Source organism: Miniopterus schreibersii (assembly GCF_964146895.1).
Source record: "Miniopterus schreibersii genome assembly, chromosome: 13".
Classification (NCBI taxonomy): Eukaryota; Metazoa; Chordata; class Mammalia; order Chiroptera; family Miniopteridae; genus Miniopterus; species Miniopterus schreibersii.
In genome coordinates this window covers 32,547,034-32,572,529 of record NC_138113.1, presented here as the reverse complement: position 1 = coordinate 32,572,529, position 25,496 = coordinate 32,547,034, and the positions used below count along the sequence as shown (strand labels likewise).

The window sequence follows — 25,496 nt, the reverse complement described above, 5'->3', positions numbered from 1 at the left end:
TAAAATATTTTCCCTGAATCTTTCTTCAGTCTGTAAACCTCAGAACTTGTAGTTGATGCTGAAAAACAACAAAAAATCACACTTGTTAATGTGTACTTAAAACTCTTAATTCAAATAGCAGGGATCTGGGAGAATGACTTCCCTATTCAGTTCCTCACTTGATCAAAATGAAAGCAAATATAGGAGAAAAATGACATAGAGGCATAATGCACAAGCACTTCCGTTTGTCTCTTTTTATTTGAAAAGTATTCATGTGTATTCTGTATTTATCATTTGGTCAGTATATTGGGCAAGGAAACATAAGTGCTTACCTTGCTGTCTTTATTAGTAGGAATATAACCTTCATATTCCTGTGGTGACCTTATGTTAAATTAGGAGGAGTACCAGAGGCTAGAAATTATGACATGTCCTACTTGAGCACAGGTGCAGCTAGGCAGGGCTCTCTTAATATTATTTCACCCAGCACATCTGGGAGTTACTCCAGATCTTCCCCCTCAATATTCAGCCTGGGTAGGGTTGAAATAAATTTAACCTGAGTTCACTGGATTTTTGCACTTTATCAAAATCTGTTCCAATATTCTACACTCAAATTAAAATCTATTTTTTGATTCTCTGTGGCTTTAAGTTCATTAAATGTGAAATTGGCAGCTTGCTAAAGAAGGTCAGACTGATTAACTGTTTAAGACTTGTACATTTTCTGCTTCAGTTTTATTAACTGGCAGCATCCTGGATGTGTTTTGTATTTTATGATTTTTTTTTTTTAATAGAGTAAGCATAAGGTTTCAGGAGCAGAGCCTTACCAACACTCTTTTCCCCTTTGGAAGGTTAAACAATGAAAAAAACTGTTCAAATAGATGCTGGAGTATTTTGGTGCAAAGTTTTTTTTAAAAAAGGAAACAGGAATGAAAGACATATCTACCTCGTTATACCATCGCTGGTGATTATGTGTGCAGAAATAGTCCCATAATGAAGCGTTTTAGAGCTCATTCAGAAAATTAGTCAACTTTGACAACATTAGGCAAAGTATTTCAAGTCTAAAGAAAGGACTCCTCAGCCTTGTTCTGAAATGTGGCATTTGCTTGACCATTCTGATTTTTATGTGATGGAGGCCACCAAGTGCAAACATGTTTAGAATATTTTAGGCTTTCTTTCTTCAGAATGAAAAAATGACTAATTGGCTTATTTTCTTAAGTACTCAAAAGTATCCCATTTAGCTAATGTGTCTGGGAAGAATTGCCAGTGAATTTGGTATTTCTTTGATTTTGTGGCACTGCTGAGAGTGAGATCAGAAAGGTTTTTGGCAGTGTGAATTATGCTGCGTTATGATTATTATTTAGATCCGTTTCACAGGTGAATGCAGTCGTTTTCTTATTATGACGGAGTACGTGTGGCACATTTTCTGTGATGTAGTAGCTCTAATTTATGAAGTTATGTCTCAGTATAACTTAGGAGTATATACATTCACACAAAGGTTCTGTTTATTCACCTCTCCTTTTTTTTCTTTGGCACAATAGATAACTTAGTCTGTAGGAAAAAAGAAACTTGGTTTCATTCTATGTTTTTACAATTTCTTGGGGGGCTAGTTATTATTTACGCTTTCTTTATGTCCCCTGCATTAACTTTATTTAACAGTCACATTCTTCCCAAACTCACAAACCAGACGCATTTGTAGTGTGTGTGTGTGCGTGCGCGCGTGTACGCGTGTGCATGTGTGCGTGTGCATGCATTTCTGGAGTTTTTCAAGTTAGACTTTCAGTATATGATGATTTCTTTAACTATATGATGACTTGCCTCATTGATAAATTTGCTTTCTTGCTGACCACCTCCACAGCTTAGTACATTTTAGGTGTTTACATTTTCTGGGGATTATATGGAGGAGCCTGGAAACACTTTATTTAATGTGGGATGGGATGGGGTTGATAATGTATTTTCCTCTTTTCTCTCCTTTCTGGCTTTCTGATAATTGTGCTTTTGTTTCTCCAACCACAGCCGAACCTCTTGAAGCCATTATTACAGATGATGAACCAGACCACGGCCCTTTGGGAGCTCCAGAAGGGGACCATGACCTCCTCACGTGTGGGCAGTGCCAGATGAACTTCCCATTGGGGGACATTCTTATTTTTATCGAGCACAAACGGAAACAATGCAATGGCAGCCTCTGCTTAGAAAAAGCTGTGGATAAGCCACCTTCCCCTTCACCAATCGAGATGAAAAAAGCATCCAATCCCGTGGAGGTTGGCATCCAGGTCACGCCAGAGGATGACGATTGTTTATCAACGTCATCTAGAGGAATTTGCCCCAAACAGGAACACATAGCAGGTAAATGAAAAGCAAGGAAAAAAGCTGTTTGCATGTTTTCTTTTCATTTTCAGAGGTGCTGTAGCCAAGCACTGAGGAGTGCTGGGGTGCTTTCTGTATTTCTCCATGTGATTGTCCATGACAGCCTGTAATGTTAAGATAATCATTCCAATTGCTGACATCCAGAACACAATATAAAAATAAATATTTTCCACTGCACCGAGTCAGATGTAGGCGGAATAGGTACGCACACCTGATACCCTCTCTCTGGATCTGCTGATTCTGAATTTCTTTCCTTCTTTCTTCCCTTCTTGTTTTTAAGTGTTGATTCTTACTACACCTAGCCCAGTTTCCAATGTCCATTTCTAGCTCGAGGGAACAAGTCAGAGACAAAGTGGCCATATAGGCATTTGTCGTTTGGCCAGTGACCTGTTTGAGTCAGAACACTTGGTCAGGTCTCCCGAGGGATGCAGCTAGTTCTCCAGGCTTCCATGAAGTGGCCTGGGCTGGCAGGCATTTGGAGGGGTTGGAAAGAGTTAACTGAGCTTCAGGGCTAGCCTTGGATCCATATTGGCTGTCAGCCCGTATGGGGCTGTAATTAAACACAGCCCCGTGGTGGGATGACACCATGACCTTGACTTTAAGATGCCATTTTCGACTGGCCAGGCCAGAGTAGAGAGGGCAGTTGCTGAAGCGCACAGACATGCTTACTCGAAAAGTTTAAGGGCATGTTGGAAATTTCAAAAGGTTGGTTTGACAGGAACGGCTGCTCCCTGCAGCCTGCCTCCTCAGCTAAATGATAAATGCTTCTCTGTGCTCTCTCTTGTCTCTGATGTGGTTTTGACAGATGTATCTTGATTTTGTTTGTGGTTTACACAACCACATGTCACCCTTACAAATGTCCAGTCCAGACTTCCACTGTTTCTGCTCTAATACAATGTAAAAATTTTCTCGGAAAAATACATACAATACATTCAACAGCTCTTCTTCCTTTGGCTAATTTTAGCAGAGAGGTAGCTAGGTGTATGGGTTTCTCAGCAGCTCAAGGGAAAAGGAATTAACAGCTAGCGGAGGGACTTGAATCCCTACTCTAAGTGATAAACAGCAACACTATATAGTGGCCCTTAAAGCATTTATTTTTGTGAAACAACAGTGATTTAACACATAAGACAAACTGCATGCAGATTCTGTGGTGACAAGAACGGCTTGCCTGTCGGTGGATCACTTTCCTCTGTTTTCCCCTGTCCCCTCTCCCCAAGACAAGAGATTTGCTCAGTTTTAGGAAAAATAGTGCATATAATCAATTGATTCACTGAAACTTGTCTCTCTGACCTAGTTTGACCACAAAGTTGAACTGTAGTAGGTCAGTGGTCCAGAGGGGATTAAATGTCATATTATTTCTTCTCTCCCCCTTTGGAAACTGATCATTAAATCAAATGTGGCATTTCTTTCTTTTTAAATGCTTCCTGTGATAGTATTCAGATACTTTTCCTTTAGTGAAATGAGAAATCTGCTCCCAGGGAAGCTGCGTTTACAAAATATTTTTTTCGAATCCACCACATTGAGCTTTTGTGACGTGTAGGTTGAGATCCTATCCCCCCTTCCCCCCCACCCCCAGTAGGATATGGCAATGACCATTTCCATGTGCTGTCTTGTGACTGGAAGGAAAATGAACAGAAGTGTAAGGCATGATTAATGAAGCAAGAGCAAGCGGAAGGGGATTTGTCATCTTCGGAGATCCAAAGCCTTTCTAAATCACCAAATATGGAGTAACACTTGCGTGATGTAACATCGTATTTACATATCGAGCTGCCCGTTTAAAAGACAAAACACAGTGTCTGTCAAGCAAGAATTAAAACCACACTTCTTACTGAGGTCCCAGATAGGTTATTCAGTCTCGGATTAACCAGCTCGAAAATTCTGTGCTTCTGTACTTAGAGGAGGAATCTAAACGCTGAGGGAAGGCTCTGTAGTAAAGGCTTTTTGGTGTTACAGTTGTGAATCTATGCAGGGAAAGAACATATATTTTCCTTAACTCTCTAGTTGTCATAAAGGTTCTATTATTATTTTTTTAAAGAACTAGTACAATAACAGAGCCAAAGAAGCAAAAAAAAAAAAAAGGGCAATTTAAAATATGTTTTATAGGGCCAATATGAAATAATTTCACTAAGATGACGGGTGCGCAAGTGCTTCGACCCAGGTGAGGTAAACCTTGCATGCACGAATAATTACAGAGCCTTGATTCCTTTCATTGTGTTTAATCACCTGTTCCCACCCTGGAATTGGCTGAACATAAATAGCATGGTCACATCTCAAAGCGAGATGTCAGTAACTAGCATCACGACTTCTCATAATTCACGGTAATGAATTAAGAGTTTCCTATGGTGAAATTAACATTCTACTATTGCACATAAATTAAGATGCCCTGGCCCTCAGGTGCCTCTGAAGCGAAGTTCTGGAAGACGGCTGTGTACTCCCAGCCCATTTCTCTCAAGCACGTCTTCACACTTCCAAGTCTGCTTTTCTTTTCCTGGTGAGGAAGGAAACAATAAGAGTAATCATTCAGTAGATATTTGAATCGTGTCACAAAAAGAAAGGAGAAGCAATGCTCTGTATTAGGAAAGAGATATATTGATGAATCTCTAGAAGAATATGTTTGGCAACCACATAAAAGGTAGTCATTTGAGTGCACCGTGTAGGAAAGGCTTTATTAAAGTGATGTAAGTTGGATTTGAGCTCACTGTGTGCTCTGTGCCATTTTATAGGCAGGAAGCAGGAATAAAACAGCGACAGATCTTCCTGAGATAAATAAAGCTTAGAATTCGGGGCTTTCAAATACCAGTAAAATGGTATGCATTTTGACTGCACATAGGCCTCTCAGAGCTGAGTATTTTTTAGAAAGGATGATTTTTACCTGGTGAATAGATGGGTATGTGCCCAGCACTTCGTCCATGTACATGTGTTAATAACACACATATAGGTTGATCAGGTTGCTTTTTTCACTATATTCAAAGAATCAAAATACTGTGTGACTGTGACCCATTGAGACCATTGAAATAGTGTTAATTTAACTGGAAGTGAGCAGGTTATACTGTGCAGGGCCCAGTACATCAGTGTGTGTGTCAAATATCCATCATGAGATATCAGTAGCCTTTGACTGGCTGTCAGGGCTCTTAATAGGGGTTCGATGTTTTCTAGTCTCATTTTTTATGAAGGGGGAAATATTCGTTGGAGATTGGTGAATGTAAAACTGCTGTTCACTTATAGAAAAGGCCAAAAAAAATATTTCCCCACAGAATCAGATTTGAGGTTTTGACTTATTACACATAGAAATCTTTAAATTAGGATTGGGCTATCATAAACTTAGCTTTTTGAGAGAATGAGAGAAAATATGACAAATTCTACAAAATTTAGTTAAGTCTACTACTATTACATGTACCTTTTTTTTTTCTCCCTACACTCATGAACAGAGACATTTATATCAGAGTATTTAAAAATTATTTGCCTAGACAATACACCTCATATCTAGGTAATAATATGTAAGACTGATACTCTAATGAAGGGAGAACTACTCATTCAGAACAGAAATACATTAGCATGTCACTTAAGGGTAAATCAAGTATCATGTACTTTTCAGAATTTAGAAAATCAACTTGCCTTTTCTCTTTGTGCCCATTGCCAGCTCAGGCTGAACTGCAGGCTGTACTTGTATACTTTAGAGTGTAATTGTAAATGAGACTGTAAATTACAGTATACTATTATGACTCCTTATTTTTCATTTTTCTTTATTTGTGTGATTCTGAATAAAAACTACTTACTGCTGAAGTGAATTTTAGTGTGGCAGCTCAACAACAACAACAACAAAAACAACAACCCCTCCCCAATATACTGATTAATATTTCATTTACCTTCAGCATCCATGGACTAGAGAATAGTGTTTCCTACTAAATACCTAGGATTTTCCCTGGGAGCCTACGTTTGTGAGGCCACTACCCGGATACTCATGTTCATGAGACTGGGAGTCCTATATACAAGCTGTATTTGTAAATAAGACAGAGAAAGGTTGTGAACTGGCAGCTTGGATGTTTTGTCAAAGTGCAATGTCAGAGAAACTCTTTCTAAGACAAATTGTAAATAGAACTGTCACAGTGATTGCATGATTGAGCCGCAGAAGTGTCTTACAATTGTTGGCATTGTCAGAGGACTTTTGAAAGCTTAATTAAACACAGTGGCCCACATGGCTGCTAAATTTACTTCGGAAAGCCAAAAAGAAAAAAAAAATCTAAAAGGTGGAAGATCCCAAAGATCCCAAGTTCTCCAGACAGTATCCTTTTGGTGACACAGAAAAGATGTATTGTGCATTTTCCTAGTTGTCTTTTATAAATAATAGTTTTGAGAATAGGGCCACGTGATATGAAGATCATCCTGTGTGTGATGTGGCGATTGTGTTAGTTTTTCTGTCTCCTGCTGTTACAGACAGTTAATGTAAAAATGGCCTTTTATTGGAAACACAAATATGTATTCACTTCAAGAACAGGAGCAGAGGGAGAAAGTTTTCCTCCCATTCTCTGTGTTTATTCTGTGAAAGCTTAAAAAAACAGTGCTGTAATTTCTTAAATCACCCCATTCCTTGTTGTGTTTTAAGTTGTGAGATTTACTTTAAAGGACCTGAAATCTGTTTTGCACACCTTTTCTCCTGGTAACTGTGGCATTTAATTGTGGAGCTGCCCATGGGCTGGAAAAATGCAACTGGGTGTAGAAACGTGCAGGCAATGTCAGGACAGCAAACCTTGAGCTCAGGGAAGAGGCGAGTTGGATGCATATTAATGGCACATTTTAGAGTCCTGGAAAATCATTAATTTCACACTGCAGCGTCAATGTCGTTTGACTGATGTGGGAGGACTAGATTGGCGTATACAACAAACATGCAAATCCTAGGGCAGCATTTTTCAGAATTTCACGATTTCTTAGTGAAAGTGTTTAATAAAGGAGAACAGATGAATGGTGGCTTCCCACATTAGTCAGGGAGAAAGGAAGAAAGTTTGCCTTTCCTTTGGGGGAAAATCTGAAATTTAACCGAAGTAGCACAGCTAGGGAGATGCAACGAGATTGTGTCATTCGATGTTAATTTAATCTACTTTGGTTGGTCTGTTCACTCCCTTTATTGCACAAAGAAATCATTTGACAAAATGTACCCCAAGCCCAAGTCTGTTTTTACAGACAGTAGTACCAGCTTTGTGCAATAAAAAGCACTTAGCATCAAGCTGGACCCGGCCTGGCACCTTGCCACTTTTTTAGCTAGAGAGTTAATCACCAAGGATCTTTAGTACCTTTCTGCTTGTTCAGATTTCATTTGGGTCATGGTTATGTCAGCAGTGTTGTTATTATAGGGATTAAAAAAATTTTTTTTAAAACTTAGTGCCCATTTTTAACATTATCTCAAGTCAAGCAGGTTTTTATTTTATGTGTCAATTTAGAGGACATTAATAAAGTTCATAAAATATGTTCAGACTATATAATTTAATGGATAATGACTAGTATTTTTTATTTGTAATACAAATAGAAAATTGGCCATTGTATCACTCCCTCCTCTGTTCTTTCCTCCTACCCAGGTAGATCAGCATCCTTCAGCTGCTTCTCCCCTTTACTTCCAGGGTATAGAGCTCTGGCCAATATCAGTAAATTTACCTTTGTAATTTGCCATGTAGTTTTTACAACAATGACCTAATTAATTTGAGCATGAACCATATTATTGCTACTAGAGTCATTTTCTGTCACAAACTTAATTTCCAGGAAATGTAACCTGACGAATAAGAATGCTTTAGCTCTCCACATGTGCTCCTGGAGACCAGAGGCAGATTTAAAATAATAATAAAAAAAATGCCAGCATTATTAAAGCCGGTATGCTTGATGCCAAACTCAATTTGAAGCCAGTAAACATCAGACTGTATTTCTAATCAGTTTTAGAATGTAACGTAGTCCATATTGGGTTCACTGGAATTTGTCTTCCTGCATTTTTACTGGCCAGCTGCACTCCCCATGCATTTTTAAAACATTTCAGCAAAGGCTTTTGCTGTTCTTAGCAGGGTTCGTAACTTGGGGTCTATTTCTGAGCTCATTCGTCATTCTGCGATGGCATTGAGTTAGGTTGGCAAGGGAAGGATTTTAAGGCAAGGGGGGTGGTGAGGTCACTTCTGACCCCAGCAGGGAATAGGTGAGCTTCATTTGCCTTTACAATAGGCACACAGTGACTGCACCTTGGAGGAGCTCTCAGGTGCCGCTCAGATGGGCGCATGTAAATGCCCTGTCAGATGCGGAGCTGGAATATTAATGCTTCTTCCACCACCGCACCATAATAAAGCTGTACACAGCCAGCTTAATATGCAGCTAGTCTGGGGAATTGTGTAAACTTAGATAGCCCAGTGTGAAAGACAGCAATGTAAAAATGCTCGATATGCCACAGTTCCCATTCTTGTTCTTTGATCTATAGCAAAATGAAAACATCATCCTTTCCTCCTCTCTTGGAGTTGTCTCCCCAACTCTGCCACCTCCCCATCCACTACCAGAATTTTTTTGCATGTGCTGGTATGGAGAAATGCGACATAATTTGTTTCATATGGTTAATTACAGGCGTTTGAATATTTAAAATTTTAAATAGCCACAGTTCCAGCTTCTCCTGTTAAAAGTATGTGATTTGAACAAAGGGTGTACAGTGTAAATATTTGTGGTGATTTGCAACACCCCTCTTACTCCATTAAACACACACGCGCACACGCACACACATTCAGTTTAAATCTTGTGCTGACTTGAAGGACTTCTGTACCTTCATTTGTATTTTTTTTTCTTTTACCAACTCTCAACTGGAACTCTATTAAAATATTTTACCATTATTTTTGAGTCCACTGTTGGTTGAGGTTTTAAAGAGGATTTTTATAATGTGTTCATTTAACAGAATCAACAGCTGTCAGAACCAGTTGTGGTAAATCCACAAAACATACAAAGAAAAATACACACGTTTCCTGAAACAAAACACTTGGAAAAATAAGCTGCCAAGAACTGGCGAACGAGAAGTTTGCAGACAGGGAACCGGAGTGTTTCATCTCTGGGTTCACCCTGGAGACTGATCGGAGAGGATCTGATGCAATGCCGCTGGAAGCTGTACCTGAGCAGGTTGCTGCTCTGAGCCAGTGGGCTGAGCACACGGACTAGGCTCGCTCCCTCTGCTGCCCTCCTTTCTCCTTTTTGATCTCTTTAGAAAGATAAAATACCAGGTTCTTAGAGTGCTCAACAACAAATTATATCCACTAAAGGTGAGATGATCAGGTTTAAACTTCTGTAAAAGAGGTGAGAAGGCGCCTTGCACACCCTTTTCCAGATAGGGTTGGCAGCCTGTTATTCAGAATTGAATTGGGCCCGCCAGGGAATTCCCAGTGGGAGCCTGGAGCAGGCCTGTTGATGAAGGGGATACCTGGGGACCTTTGGTCACTCACAATGAGTTTCTGTTTGTATCTTCACTCTTGTTAGCATTGGCGATGAACAATTACACCTACAATTTGATCTTAGTTTTAGATAGAGGTGAGTCCACTGATTAAAAACTCCCATTAAAATGAAGAATGGAATTATTGTGAAACCTGCAAAGGTGCTTTTGAAAAGAACACAGGTGCTGTTGTGCACCCCCCTTTCTATTTTCTGTTTGAACTTTCTAAAAAACACAAGGAAGCCTTCTGCTAAAGCATCAGGGCATTTAAATTTGTATTCATCAGTTGTTCATTTTCTTGATATGTAATGATGCATAAAAAAAGCTGCAAAAAAATCACATCTGTTAATTTTTAGGGAAATAAGGTGTAGCTTGGATTCCTTAGCCGGAGCACAAGGCACTACATGTCACGTCTGATCTCTTACATTTTAAATATGGAGTTTCTCTTTGGGCCAAAAAAAAAAAAAAAAAAAATCCAAAGCATTTCCCTTCACCCACTCAGGGAATACCATGATTTCATGATTTATTTACGTTTAAGGGGCAGCTCACAGTGAGGCATTTACTGCTCATTTTGGCACCCCCACCCCAAGTATTTGAGTTCACAGTTAAAACAATACATTAACCAATGTTAAATTTAAATCTCGTGATTTTCTCTCTCCTACTCCATCTCGGCCTAAGATTAAAAAAAATTATTCTTTTACATTTAAAAGTGAACATTGGCTACTGAAGAATGATTTAAAGGCTGAGAAAAAATTTTAATAATAAATCGTAACCTTCTCATGTTATGTTTTTGTTATGTTAAGGGGAAAAATCAATAAGGAAAAATTTAATTCTGATAAAGATACTCTTGGATCTTTGAAAACAACTGCTGTCCTTTTAACTAAAACATTTGAGCAGCTTCAAAGACTATGTATTTCTTCTGATCTTGGAGCTGTGTGACTGGTAGCAAGGAAGAAAAAAAAATCTTATTCTACATACAAGTGGATTGCTTAACAAGTCTGCACAGACACGTACTTGTTTGTACAATAGAGATAAAAATTCCTGTATAAAAATAATTCAGCTGCTGACAGCAGGCATTGTTGTTGGACCTGTCTTTTGTGCTTGTCCCAGCTCTGGGCCCCCTCCCCCCCTATCTGCTTGGGGCAGCTTGCTGCCTGCAGACTCCTGACCAGAAGTTAATTGCTATATATTAAATATATAGGTATTGTATCTAAAGAGGACTATCTCAAGGCTTTCTATATGCATCACACTCTACTCTGATGTGACTGCAGCGTTGCCAGCAAGGAGGTGGCAGGCAAATGCTCTAATAGGGAAAATGACTTGAAGGCAGTTAGGGGAAATTTGGCCTTCAAGTCCTATTTGCTCTGCAGTGTAGCATCGGTTTCTAAACTTTTGTTTTTAATCTAATTCTGATTTACTCTGTCACATCCCATATCAACCCTCATTGAACTCTACTCATGTAGAGTAACATTAGTGTCAAACGGAATTGGTCAGGACCGAGGACCTGTGGCTCATACAGATGGTGCTGGATGCGGGTTACAGGCAGCTCTGCACCCTATTCTTTCTAATAAACGTTAAAATGTGGCACGTTTCTGAGCAGGGCCCATGGCTAAAAGAGTCAAGGAATCAGGGATAGTACCTGAGGTTTTTCTCCCTTTTCCCTCCTCTTCTTTCCCCCTTCCTCCATAGACCTGCATTTCAGGTAAGATCAACTCTAGGAAAACATCTGAGGCCAGGGGCAGGGGAGTGGGGGGGAGAGGGTGGCAGAGAGAAGTTACTGGGATTTTTTCAACAGGGGCTCACACACAGTCACCAAAGCAGAGAGCCCTTTGGGCCGGGCAGGGGAGCAGTAAGCACGGCCACGTGGTTCTTTCGAAGCTGTTATTCCCAGTGTGACTTGTACACTCACAGAGATAGGATTTGCATGTGCTCTGGTGCTCTCACCTGCATTGGGTGCTTGGGGTGGGGAAGAGGGGACCTTCACTGGGAATTCTATCACTAGAATTTCTGAAATGTCATGAGGTTAGTAAGGTGTGAGTTAGCATTCAAGGGGTGAGTTAGATTCTTCTCCAGACCGGTAATTGGGAAGCATGAAAATTCAAATTCCCACGACACTCTAATAACTGGGGTGGGTGGACACCACAACTTTCTGAATGTCAGCTGACGTCTGCATGACCCGTTCCTCTTGGATTAAAAGCTGCCAGGGCAGGACGGGGGGGGGGGAACCCCCCAGGAAGATAAATATCCCACGACAGGATTTTCACTCTTCAGAAGTAAACCAGATCTCGCTCCTCTGCCTCGTATGCTCTCCTGTCTTGCTCTTTCCCCTTTGGAGGCAGAAACTTTTAAAATGAATGCCACTCTAAGACGATGAAAAAGCTGTTTTTATACCATAGTGGATGTTTACACAGGAGACTCAACTTGAGGGGGAAGCAGGCTTTTGGGGAGGGTGGTGGGACTGGTGTTAATCTGTTTTGTTGGAGGACTGTGCAGTATTGCCTATGAGCAACTCTGGGCTGTTTTTGATAAATTACCATGTTTAGATATAGGTTTGGCTCTTAAGGGCTTAGTTTTATGAACAAAGTCCGTAACGATGTTTGCTGCCTCTGTTTGTCTCTCAGCCCCTTCGGCTTCACTGGAAGCTCAATGTTTAGTTTAAGCTCAGTCTGGAAGATATAACAATTTTGCATTAAAAAAATGAGGAAATCATAGGAAGAAAAACCCTTTGCTTTTTGGATGAATCTTACTGATAATTTGCTAAAGCTCATTTGAATTTTAAGCACTTCTTTAATCTTCAAAGGCTAAATTGCTTTATGAATATGCATGGTGTGGGCAGACTTCAGTTCATTACCTAGTTGTAAATTCTAATGACCATTAGGTCCTTCCAGTAATTGCGAATTGTTTTGCATTTTTGATTGGCCTATTAACATGTACATTCGGTGCACATCAGGCTGGCCTGTCAGCCTGCTGAAGGAGAAAAAAAAGGTGAAAATTGTTTATAGCACCAAGATTCTTAGATTTTCAATCTTGCAAAATTGATGATGTAAAAAAATTAAAGCAGTGTTTTTTCTTCTCAAGATTGAAAGTTCACCAAGAGATTTGACATATTTAATTTACATGATGACTTTGCACTCCTTCATTAATGCAATTTGCATATGAAGCTGTTGTTAATCACTTTTGATCATGTTTTGTGTATTAGCTGCCTCAGTGGCTCTCCTCCTCTGATGCCCCAGTAGAAAGGAGCAAAATGATGCATCTTCTTGCCAAGTTTCCTTTAGTGAATTGAGGAATTAGAAGTCTAACCTTGAGTAATTACATATGTTTTATCCGTTTTCTTTTAACGTTAAGTACAGTTTGTGGAAGTGTTGGCTGGAAATCCTTCTCATTTGGGGAGAAGACTGTAAAATTTAAGTGTGTGATTGAGGCACATCCAGATACGTACAGAAATATGTATTGCCTGTCCCTGTTCCCCCACGAAAGTTGTCGGGCAGTTTTATTGTTAGCAGTCTGATGGCAGGGAGACTCGAATATTCCAGTGAATTAAGACATCAGGCTCCTCCTTTGGAAGAGAGACGGCTACAAACTAGAGACCTTTCTAACAATGCTTTGGATTTCTTCTTTAAATGTGCGGCTGGCACCTACACGTCTTGGGCCCGGGCTTGGCTGACTTCTTTATCTGTTAGCTCCAGTAAGTTTTTCCTGTGGCCTTGTTTGGCTGCTGTTCTTGAGGTGCTCTCTCTGTGTCCTTCCCCAGTCACTAAAGTAAATCGTGGTCTCTGGGCTCCCGGGTGCCTCCCTCAAGGTACACAAGTGCCCTGGTTGTGAAAACAAGGTGCTAACTAACGGTTTCCGATTTTTGAGAGCCTGTGATTTTGGTGTTTGCCTTTGCTCTTGAATCTCCCGTGCTGCCTTATTGATGTTCATCGTTGGTGTGTGAGTTTATCACTGGTTAACAAGCAGAATCAGAACACTGAAACTGATATTCTGATTAAAAGGAATGTGTAATGAAAGAAAATAAATTGTGATGGAAAACGAACAGTGTGTAAGAAACATAACTACAATTTTAACCTCTGAGGAACCCTAAGCCCTGCCCTACCGTGACTTCCATCCATACCATGCTAAAAGCATGCTTCAGTTCAAAGTTGTTAATATTCAGCTGGGAAACAGTATCCAGAACACAAATAAATTATTAAGTGCATGAACTTTTTAGGCAGTAAGATGAACTGATGGGGTCCATCTGTGAGATCCAGGGGCTTTTTATTTGTGTGTGTCGAGCGATTCTGCCCTCTCCGACTTCACAGCCTTTGGTCTCCGGCCAACTGCATGCATAATTGATTCCACACGCACTATCATTTTCTTGATGTAATTGCTTTACTAAGATATGATGAAATCTAATGGATAATTTGCTATTTGAAAATGGGCAAAAAAAAAAAGGTTCATACTTTTTATTGGTGGGAGGGTAGTAGAGAAGGGGGGTATTCAGATGACCTGGTATGTAAGAAAACAAAACAAAACGAAAAAGGCGAAACTAACTTCTGCACTCTGCTTCAGTCGCGTTGGTTGTGGGTAGGAAGGTCTTTGTGACATATGGAAGCCAGTGTGTAAATCTCTCTCTTTCTATCTCATATCACAACCCCCCCTTCATTCCTTCTCTCTCTGCCTCTCCCCCAAACTTTACAAGAAAGGGATCCTAACAAGGTAAAAAGTAAACAGTTTAGTCATCACAAGCCTTATTATTCAGTCTATCCAGGAGTTTTGCCATGTAGGTTTATTTAACTTCCAGGAATGTAAACACTGACACAGCCCTAGAAGCAGCAAGAAAGATTACAGTATTAGAGTTAAAAACCGTGAGCAGGGAGTAGCTGTGCTTTATACTCAGATATAATAACACTTTACATTGAAACATAATGGTAAGTCAAAACCGACTGGAAACTTCTGCTTATATGGAGTACAAATTTCATTCTAATAGACTGGCATAATCTAGTGTACCCAGAGTAGATTGTTATATAATGGAGAAACTGTATAAATGTCAAGTACACAAATAATTCTACAGGAAGAAAATGAAAAATATTAGAATTTCTTAAATCAACATTAAATTTTGTTGGTGGGACAGTCTCATTTGCTCCCTCAAAATCATGTGTGGCTTTGCATAAGTCTTTTAAAAATGTATTTCGAGGGAATTTACGGACGTTGAAACATTGTTTTAATCCAAACCAGTTCATGCTTTATATGTACCTTAAAAAAATTGTACTGTTTTTTCAAAGTATTTAAAGGGAGTGGAGGGGCAGAAAGCATATAAAGTGAATCCATCTCACTGTGGCAAACTGTTTTTCAAGTAAAGTCATAATAATGAACAACACATGATCTGAAATTTGATCAGCAAACATATACTTATGCCAAGGAATTTTCTTTCTTTCTTTCTTTTTTTTTTTTTCTCTTGCCATTCACATACCAAGGTTCTGTAAATCAGTAAACCAGGCAGAGAGTAACTATTGTAAGGGGGAGACCAAATCATACTACACAGAATGGCACAGCTAAGCTGTCTTTTGGAAGAAACATTAACATCACCACCACTAACAACAACAACAAAAAACCCCTTTTCAAAACTGGAAATGACAGAATAGTTTTAGCAGGAAAAAACAGAAAAACAACCACCCCACCTCTGATGCTCAAAACTTCAAACTATTAATAGACCACCAGTGAGATAGACTGTCTATGTGCCTTGAAATGCAAAATGAGGGAAATAATTAGCAGAGGAACAAAATTCTCAAAATTTGAAGAACTTCTGTGATTACTGGGGGTACAGTGAAAAGAAAATGCAAATTTCTTCCTGATCTTAATTAGATTCGATTGTGCTGTGGGTGTGTTGGATTTGGGGGGAGTGGAGGGGGCAGGGAGTGCTGGGGGTGACTCGAGGGGCTGTGTGATGTGGAGACAGGTTAGTGGGGGCCTGTCAGTGTGGCAGAAAGGTGGCTTCCAGTGCTGGTACAGTAAGCGGTGCTGATGGGCCTGAATCCCGAGCCTTAATTTGTCTGGGCTCACTTGCCTCTGGGTCTAGGGGATTTCATTTGTTCTTTCAGGGGAGGGGTGAGCACTGAAATGACAGCCTGAGCTGCCTTAGGAAAGGGAAGCAGCCTGTGGGTAACTTTTCCCTGCCCCATGGGAAAACTGAGACATGGGGGCTCTGCCTGTGCACTGTGGCCATCAATCAGCTTCCTGAGGTGGTGTCTGCACTGAGCCTCCAACACCCAGGGCACCACCGCCCCTGAACCCCCACAAACACGCTCTTTAGAGTTCAGTGGTGGTGGCTGGCCAGAGTCCTGCCGAAGTATGTATATAGCAAGTTTCACTGGCTGGATTTCCCCTTGCGTGAAATAATAAAAGCCCTGGCCAAGGCTTATGAATCTATTTTTGTTTCGTTAATATTATTTATTATGTATTTTATTAATATTTTTAGGAGGGACTGTGCTCTCATTTGACCATTTGTAGTAATAATTAATACATTCCTTGCTGGTTATAAAAAGTGTATTCGCATTTAATTGCTAGTCAGGATAAATTAATGGATATGATTTAAAACAAAACTCGCTTAAAACATTCTTGCAGGGAGCGAAAGAGGGGGCAGTCCCTGCATTTAATTTATTTTCTGGGTGAGTGTCCGTGGTGTGAGGGTTGAAAGGACTGTGTGGGTCTAACGGGATTCGTGTATGTGTCCGAGGGATGTGGGGGCCCAGAGCAGGAGGAGGAAAACCTGGGCAGGAGGAGGGGCGGCCAGGAGCTCCGTTCTTTTCTTTAATTTCTGAGGTTGCAAGTGGGGGGCAGGGGGGCGCGTAAGCAAAGTGGTCAAGTCCATCTGCTCCAGAGAAGGTGGTAAAGAAAAGAGGTTAGTGGCAAGAGGGAAGGAGCACAAAGGGAAAATTGTACTTTGGGAGCGTTGCTCTGCTGGCCGCGGTGTGGCCAGACTGGTTTAGCAGACAGAATGATAGATTGTTTTGTCAAGGGTCCCAGGGTGTGCCCTGAACTTGAAGCACTTTGTTTATCTTGAATAGAAAGGGAAAAGCACAGACATAATCGATGTCTAGTGTTTAGGAGCTAGAAAGAGGTGGGAGAACAGAGAAGAGTCGGGGAGGTGGGGGAGGTGCAGGCCCTCGGTTGTGGCTGTCCATTAACAGATGAACTTGGCCAATGGCCAAGCTTTAGATGAGAGCGTGTCAGGGCCCCAGTGCAGCCAAGCCTTTTCAGTGTTTTTTTTTTCTCTTTTTTCTTTTTCTTTCTTTCTTTTTTTTTTTTAAATACCTGCTGACTGCACATCAAATGCTCCCAGGTCTTTGGCTAAAGGCAAGAGGAAAAAAAAAAGACACACAGCTCAATTCCCCCCCCCCCCCCCCCCCCCCGAACCAGTTGAGGCCAGTCTTTTGGCTACACACACAGGTTCTATCAGCTTTCCTGGCTTGCCAATTGGGAAAAAAAAGAGTTGTGATAACGCCAGTAACCTGAGGGCCCAGGATCGGAAGGGTTTGGTGTGTGCACTCGTGCGCCGCCGGAATATGTGTGTGTGAAGGTGGGATGGGGCGTGGTGGATGGGCCTGCGCATGCATGTAGGAAATCGGTGGAAACTATTTTTTTTTTTATTTTTATGGTTGAAGTTAAACTCCTTGTTGGAAAGAACCTGTGAACTAATCTGTTGGTGGCTGAGAAAGACTGTACACAAGCAAGGCCCACGCCAGTCCAGGAGTGGGGGAAAAGTGCTCTTGTTGGAAGCACAGCATTTCCTGTGCGGAGCTGATGGCAAACCCATGTGTCAAGGCTTGTTTTGTTCTTCATTATCATATCTTCTTTGGTCTGTTTTTGTGTTTTTTACTTTATTGTGACATTATGCATTCACTTATAAGGGTTGGCAAGCAAGAGCCATCAGCCCAGGAACTTCTGACATTTTTAGCTCTTTTAATGTGCAGTCTTTGCCCTCCTGCCACAAGTGGCGAGATAATTGAATTTTCCTGCTACTCACTGGCAGGAGGCATGTTCTGGTTCCCACCAGAGGGGCTGCTGGGGCTAAATCTGGTTCATAGATTTCCACCTGGGGGACACAGGGCTTCCAGGTGGTTTGGGGGTCTGTCTGAAGTTCAGTTCACGCAATGAAATCTACTTTTTCCCACCACAGACTTGAAAAGGCACCAATGTGACCATCCAAATAAAATATGACAAAATCATGGTTACTTCCCCAGGTTGAAGCCTCACAAGGCAGGTGAATTTTTCTCCCTCCTTATCTAACAGCTAATGGAAACTGGGAAAATTTGGAGGCCTGTGGGTTCATCCCACAAATTACTCCAGAAAACTCAGCCAAGCCCTTGGTCTTCTCTGCCAATGAGGTGTCTTTGTAACCTGCGTGGTAACGGAAGGAAAAGGGGTTAAAAGAGGGGAAATAGGCCCTTAAAAATATGCTTATCTCCTTTTTTGTCTTTGTCAGCCTCTGTGAGCACGTGAAATAAAATGATGAAGAAGTGGTGCCATTTCTAGTTGTGTGAGCTTAGGCAGATTTCTTCATATCTCTAAGCTTGGGTTTCCTCATCTGTATTGCGGGGGGAGTCACAGGACCCACCTTGTGGACGTCGGGAGCATTATATGAGAACCTTTGCCTGGCATGTGGTAAGCACTAGAGAAAAGCTAGTTACTACTAGGATTATGACTCCCGGCTGGGAACTTCTTTCTCCTGTCAGAACTCGGGTCCCTACAGTTCCTCCCTGTGTGGGGGTGAGCAGGCTGGATGAGAGGAGAGCAGGGCAGCCTCTTTCTGACTTGGGTGGGCTCCTTTGGGAACCTGTGGGGAGGGGTCCCTGGGTGGAGACAGTTCAGGAGCCACTGCAGATCTGGTGAGGTGAGGGGACTGGGGGCTTCTTTCCATTGGCAGCCCCCTCGATGCTGGGCCTCTCTCTCTACAGACATGTGCTGCCTCACCAGGAGAGTGTGCCTGGGCGTGTGACTTAGTCAGTTGGGGTGCAGATTCCTACTTCACTACTGACTGGTTAGGAGATTTTGGGCAAACCACTTAACCTCTGTGAAATGGAGACAACCAAAGTACCTCCCTTGTAGGGTGGATGCAAGGAGTAAATGAGAGAAAGCACATAAATTACTTGCCACACAGGATGCACTCCAAGAGTTTTTATTGCCATACTATGTATCCGACCTATTGTTACCTCATCCCACAGCAACCCCAGAAGGGAAGTCCTAATAGCTCCTTTTGGTAGAGGAGGAAATTGGGGCTCACCAAGGGTTAAATAACTTTCCTGAGGGTTCAGTTATTAAGGATTCAATTCTTTGCCTTCTAGTCATTATCCTCTGCCACCTCCTCGAAAGGTTTGCAGCTTTCTGCAGTGGGGCTGGGCACCAGTTGGGTGGGAATCTCTGGTGCTGGACGGTTGGCCCTCCTGTGGGTTCTGTGGTCAAGTTTTTCAGCCTTCTGGGAAGGAGAGGAATGTTCCCATCCAGTCCCTGGGCGGCTGTCCTGGGCACATTGGAGGAGCCTTGGAGCTGTTGGAAAGAGTTGCAATGTAAGGAATTCTGCTTTGCAAGTAGTCACTTCTCCATCTGTCCAGAGTGAGCCAGAAATGGGGCCAGGGTCCTGTGAAGAAGAGGGAGGATGTTTTACTGTTTGTGTGGAACTTGGTTAGGGGACGGCAGGAGGCTGACCAGGGAAGCAAGCTAGAACTTTTCAGGGCTGGCGAAGGCTGGCTTTCAGCAGTTCTTTGGCATTCCCTTCACTGACCACACCTTTAAAGGGAGACTCAGAATTAGACTGTGAGGGAGTGTGTGGGTGTGTGTATGTGTGTGAGTATAATATGAGTATGTGTGTGTGTGTGTGTGTGTGTGTGTAAGGGTGCTGGGGGGGCGATGGATGCTGGGGGGTAATAATCTGCTTCAAGGAGGTTTTCGTTTCTGGCCGCACCAGTGCTGTGGTAAGGCGAGTCCGGAAGGCATGCGAGGAGGCTTGAGGGAATATTTGAATGGAAACTGCAGTCAACAACTCCATATGATCCACATGTGGCTTTCCCCGAGGCAAGTTTTCAACTGCATGGTGGCCTCCCCCAGTCACTCCGCAGGCTGCTCTGACACCATTAATATTTGCTGAAGCAAGACCTGAGGTTTGTTGCAGAGGGATTACGTAATGTATTCCAAAACCAAATGTCAGTGTTTTCCTTTTATTACCCATTCTTTCGAGTTGGCTGGGCCACCATAGACCTCCATTTACATAATTTCAACCAGTTGGTAGTTAGGAGGCACCTACTGTGTGCAGAGGCCCCACGGGGAGCCGAAGAGTTGGCCTCAGCACTGCCAAGCTTTAGCTGGGAGCTCTGCTCATGTGGTAAGCCCTTCCATTTGGACCAGGGGAGGTCGTTCAGAACCACCACCAAGAGGCTGTCATTGGCATGGACCCAGGCGGCCTTCTGTGTTGGGAGTGGAGGTGGAGGTGGCTGCTAGGAATGCATGTGGGTAGAGAACTCCAAACCTTCCATTTCAGTTCTTACTCTGCCCTGGGACCGGCACCCTTGCTTCCTTGCCCCTCACCTCTTACGCTGGCTTTCCACATTGTCTCTCCACGCCCTGGGGCAGGAATGCAGGGGTATTCCCTGATCACTCCAGAAGAGAAGTTCTCAGTTTTGTTTGCTCGGATTCCTAGACTGCAAAGCTGGAATGATTAAAGGCATACTATTGCTTGAGAGCCCCTATGCCACCCTACCCCCACCCCAGTTTTCTCTCCATTCTCTTGAAAATCAGGCCAGCTCTCTGATGGTGGCCTTTTGTTTCTTTTTCTATTTTGGATCTGCCTTCGTTAAGGTAAGCACGAATTTAATGTCCCAAGAGGCAGGCCGGTGACCCTTCAGGCCAAGTGCCTGGATGTGGCAACGCTCTAATAAATATTGAATGGTGAGAGCAATGGAAATTTAACAAAGCCATAACTGAGGAGACCGCAGAGGGGCAGCGCACTGGTTAAGAGGCTGTTGGATGAGCTAGGTAGTATTTCTACTTCAACCTGATTGAAATGTCGACTAAAAATCAATGCTGTTGACTAGTGATAATTTACAGCGTTCCCGGTGCTAAGTAGTTCCCCGCTTAAGAACGCGTTGGCCGGGCAGAGATTAGTGCAGGGAGTTGTGTGTGTCACAATGAATCAGACGCATTATAGGTCAGCCCTTTATTTGTTTCATCATGACTTTTACACAGTTGTCATGTAATTTATGGCTGCTTTCACATTGTCAAACATTTTCATTGCATCTTCTTCTCGAACACACTCCTGACACAGACGCGCTGTCTTGGAAGGCTTGGTATTATTTCATAATCCGGGAGGAGGCCTATAAACCATCAAATTACGCTATCTTCGGGCTAATCTAAATGCGCTGCAGATTAAAATCAGAGCTCATTTGTCCCTGATGCAAATTATTAAGTTCTAATTATAAATATCCATTTAATTACCCCATACGTTTTTATTTTGCGGACCCTTTTGAGCACTGCTGTCTGTGATGGGGGAAGACGCGTAGGGGACAATCTGCGGTAATTAATGTACACTTCCCGAATGGTAAAGGGTAAACATATGCTGCTTTGTTTGTCTTATTTATTGATTGATTAGATGCATAGAGACTTTGGCATCAGCACAATCTGAGTTGAAATCCTTTTAAAAATGAAAACTATTTAAAAGTCTGTTGGAGAGAAAAAGCAAAATATAGCCAACCAAGAGCTTTCTGCTAGAACACATCGTCTTAAAATGTAGGATTTTCACCAGATTCTGAATTTGATCCAGCCTAGATTTTGTAGAAGTTAAGGGTGAGAGAAGCCATACCTGTTTTGTACCTAGAATGTGAAGTTCATTGTTACAGAAAAAAACTATAATGTTTAATAAAAATGACATCCTTATTTCCAGCCCTGCTACCGTTCTCTGCTAGGAAATAACAGTATCTGCCTGTAATAGGAAGACAGTCTAATTGAGACCATTATGATAAACTATTTTTGGTTACCAAACTATAAAATAAAAAATAAAAAGAGCAATCAAATAAAAATTTAGTAAAGGCCTTATAACTAGACATTTACTCTTCCATGAAGGCAGTGGAAAATTACCAAGACTGGTTTTTGGGGGAAGGATTGCAGTCTTTTGGGATTTTTCTAGAACCAGACTTTGACTTTTAATGATTACAGAAAGACACTGGTCTGGGTACCAGGTTCTGACCCTGAGCTGTGAGACCTTGGGTTTCCTTCACCTCTTGGCATTTTAGTTTCTTCGTCTGTAAAATGGGTAGTTTGGATTGGGTGGGTCTCTAAGCTCCTGTCATGTTCTAGCATGCTCTGAACACAGAGGAAGGCAGATTCCCTGCTCTTTTTGGACTCTAGTTGCTGAATGGGGCTCACCTGCAAAGAGAGCAGAATATTTATTGATTTTCCTCAAAGATGGAAGCTATGGTGGATATTAAGGCTTGGGCTCATGATCCCTCAGCAGAAAGTGTAAGAGCAATTTTTAAATTGCTGGAAGGAAAATTGAAGCACTACCATGGAATGGTAACAATTCACAGAAGTTTCCAGCCTTATAGGATTATCTCCATCTTGTAATTGTTGCAAGCTGGTTTTAAAATTTTAAAATTTTTAATTTTTTAAAAATAAACTCTAAGGAGTGTAATGTATATTTTCTCCAAGCTTGCTTTTATGGGCAACTCTAGCTATGTCAAAATAGAAATATGTTTGACAAAGAAATCAGTTGAATTCAAACAACCAGGTATTTTAAATTCAATTAACTGACTGAATTCAGTGATATTTTCCTTTTTCCTCCCCCAAAAGCTGTTTTCTCTGTATGGACATCGCCTACATATGCTGAGTTCTTGGACTTACAAATTCTTGCTTGTTAAAGGCATCAGATGCAACATGTTTAGAAGAACTCTCCCTCTGTTAGTGTTGAAGACAGCATAAATGAGGGGAAAATGCTCTTTTTTTAATTCATCATGTAGGTAAAAGCATATGGCCTGTTCTGGGACATGTGATCTTTGCAGTCTTTTCTAGACTTGGTGTTTTCCATTGACTTTTAGCATGGATGTTTCTGTTTTCCACACTGTCCAGCAGATGCCATTTATGTGTGGCATTCAATTAGAAAATTACGTTTGCAGAAGCATGCTGAAAAACAGCAAAGTTATCCTTTAATAATGGTTATCTAAAACATTTTTTTATTAACCCACATGCTGAGAATGAGAGGGAAGTGAGCCAGTTGTGAAATACCTGTTCCTTATAGGACAGGGACACTCTTGAGATCTATAGCTTCAATAAAAAGTAACTTATTTAAATGACTGCCTCTTTAGTTTGTAATGTTTTGGATTTTTTTTATTAGGGCACTGATAATCAGCTATTTCAGATTTTGCATGCTCGTTGTTTCTGGTAAAAACAAAAAAACAAGTTTAGGAAAACAAAACAAAAGAGGGAAAAGAAAAAGTTTCGTTCTAACCCAAACCAAAGGAAGGCAATGGACAGAGTGAATGAATGGCAGCCACGCGGAGGCACTCCTTTCCCCTTCGGTTATTACATGAAAAGAAGGGACGATAACATTCGTGCCAAAGAGATAGGCGACAAAATATGTATTCAGATATGAAGTTTAGGATTTCATAGCCCGATAGTCTCTCTTCTCCCTCCTCCCCCACCCCTCATTGTGTTGTGCAAATGTATCGGCCACTGTATTGTTAATGTGTGATAGGATGCTGCCTCTAGGACAGTCTTGGCTCACTAATGGGGTCAGCTGTGTCGCGGTGTGATGTATGGATTATGTTTACCATGGCATATTTTGTTTGCGAGCTGGGCTGGGAGATGGGAGCGGATGATAAATGAAGATACCCTCCAGTTTTCACACCAGTTCCTGTGGTCCCGAGTCTCCCAAACAATCAAGCCCCGCTGATAATGGAGAGGTATTTACAGGGACATAATTGATTTAGAAGTTTTAGATCTCTGGCTGAAGTTTAAGATGCCATAGTCCATTACATTAATGTCTTTACTTAAAGCTCCTATTTGACTTAAATAAATTATTTAGGGTCTGCTGCTAAAACCTCAGTAAATTCACGAACCTTTGGGCCAGTTAAACAACTTTCTAAGTAGCCTTCTGCGCCTTGATGATTCATTTGCTTGAGCTCCCGTGTGTCTGTATGATTTCCAAATTCATTTCTCAAGTTTCACTGGCAAGAAAGGATTTATCTCACTGGAGTCTTGTGGGGTACACCTGTAAGAAAACTGACCTCTTTTGAAAAAAATTCCCATATACAGCAACACTGTCATCATAAGATATAGCATATATTTATATACATGTACATACATTTATACACACATACATGTATCATGCATATAGTGTATTCTCTCTCTATAATGTGTGTGTATATGTATATATGTAGAGAGAGAGTGCGAGAGTAAGATCTTTAGATTTACAGTGATTCCATTCATTTTCACTGTAGAAGTTTTAAATATCATCCATGTGAGCACCTCTTTTCATCATGCTGTTTGTCTCTGAGGGTCTGTTTTTCACATAGCCCTGGACTGAGGGGCAGTGTTGCAAATTTAGGGACAACAGTCTAAAGGCAAAATCATGGACAGGGCAGCCCGTGCCTTTGCCGTCACTGAGTTGAGAAAGCTGGTCTTGAACTCTCCTGGGGGCCGTAACACTTGTTGCCTTCAAGTCCCCTTTCTAGAGCTCTGCCGTGAGTATATTTCCTGTGACCCGCCTCTGCATCTGGTTAAATGGACTTCAGTAATCTGTACACAGTTACTTCTTACTTATTTTATATCCTGAAGGATATTAAGTCCAACAAGCTTTTACCCACTGACTCTACAGAGAAAACGGCCAGGCAATTTTTGTTTCAATCTCCGTGTCTCTTTGGAGCACCAGTTCCAGAGGCTGATCAATAGGTTTTATTGTAGACCTCACTGTCTCTAAAAGCACTGTGACCTTATCCTGGCTAAAAATAGCATTTGCTCTTGCCTGCAGAACCTTGACCTGTGAAAACCCATTTGGAACATAACTGACATATCTAGTCAGCTGTATATCCAAGACATGCTCTGTGAATGAATTCTCTGCAGAACGGGCCAGGAGAACACTTTCTTCGAAGAAAAATAAATACCAGTTCTCAACACTGGGAGTGCACCTGCTTGTCTGATGGGACGCGTGGTTGTGAGTGAGGGAGACTCTAGGCCTAGGGAGACTTTGAGAGGAGTGAGGACCCTCACAGGGGGCTCCTGGAGGGTGCATGGGACCACACATAGGGCAAGGGGTTGCAAAGGGGCAGGAGTTTGGGCTGAAGTACCAGGTGGCTTTAAACAAGGTCTGTGACCCTATTTAAAGGGTGTCATTCTTTGAATGTTTTCCTTGGTGGCTTCAGTCTTGAGCCCAGTGGAAGGGATCCTCCGAAGCATGGCCTAGACGGAAAGAGGCATTTCCGAGTCTAAATCAACTCCCCTATTTAATGATAAGAAATTATTGTCACTTCATTTGTTTAAGGTGCGATATAATGGTTTTGTGGTTAAAGAAAAATGTCTTTATCTCTTAAAAATACATGCTGAAGTATTTACTGATGAAATGATAGTATGTCTGGAATCAGGGTGAGTAATCTAGTGGGCAGGGTTGGCGATGGGGTTCTAGATAAAACAAGATGGGCCGTGAGAGGCTAGTGGTGGAAGCTGGATGATTCCTGCTTAGGGTTTGATTTCTACCATTCTC

General features: G+C 41.6%; 1 protein-coding gene across 6 annotated transcripts in view; it reads left to right on the top strand.

Annotated features, from left to right (window-relative positions):
* Positions 1-25,496, top strand: part of BCL11A (BCL11 transcription factor A) — a 98,851-nt gene that overhangs the window by 6,344 nt on the left and 67,011 nt on the right. For all 6 annotated transcript variants that reach the window (XM_081156673.1, XM_081156672.1, XM_081156676.1 and 3 more), the window contains one exon: positions 1,990-2,319. In XM_081156673.1, the coding sequence (XP_081012799.1) occupies positions 1,990-2,319 (330 nt within the window). The remainder of the gene's footprint in view (positions 1-1,989; positions 2,320-25,496) is intronic.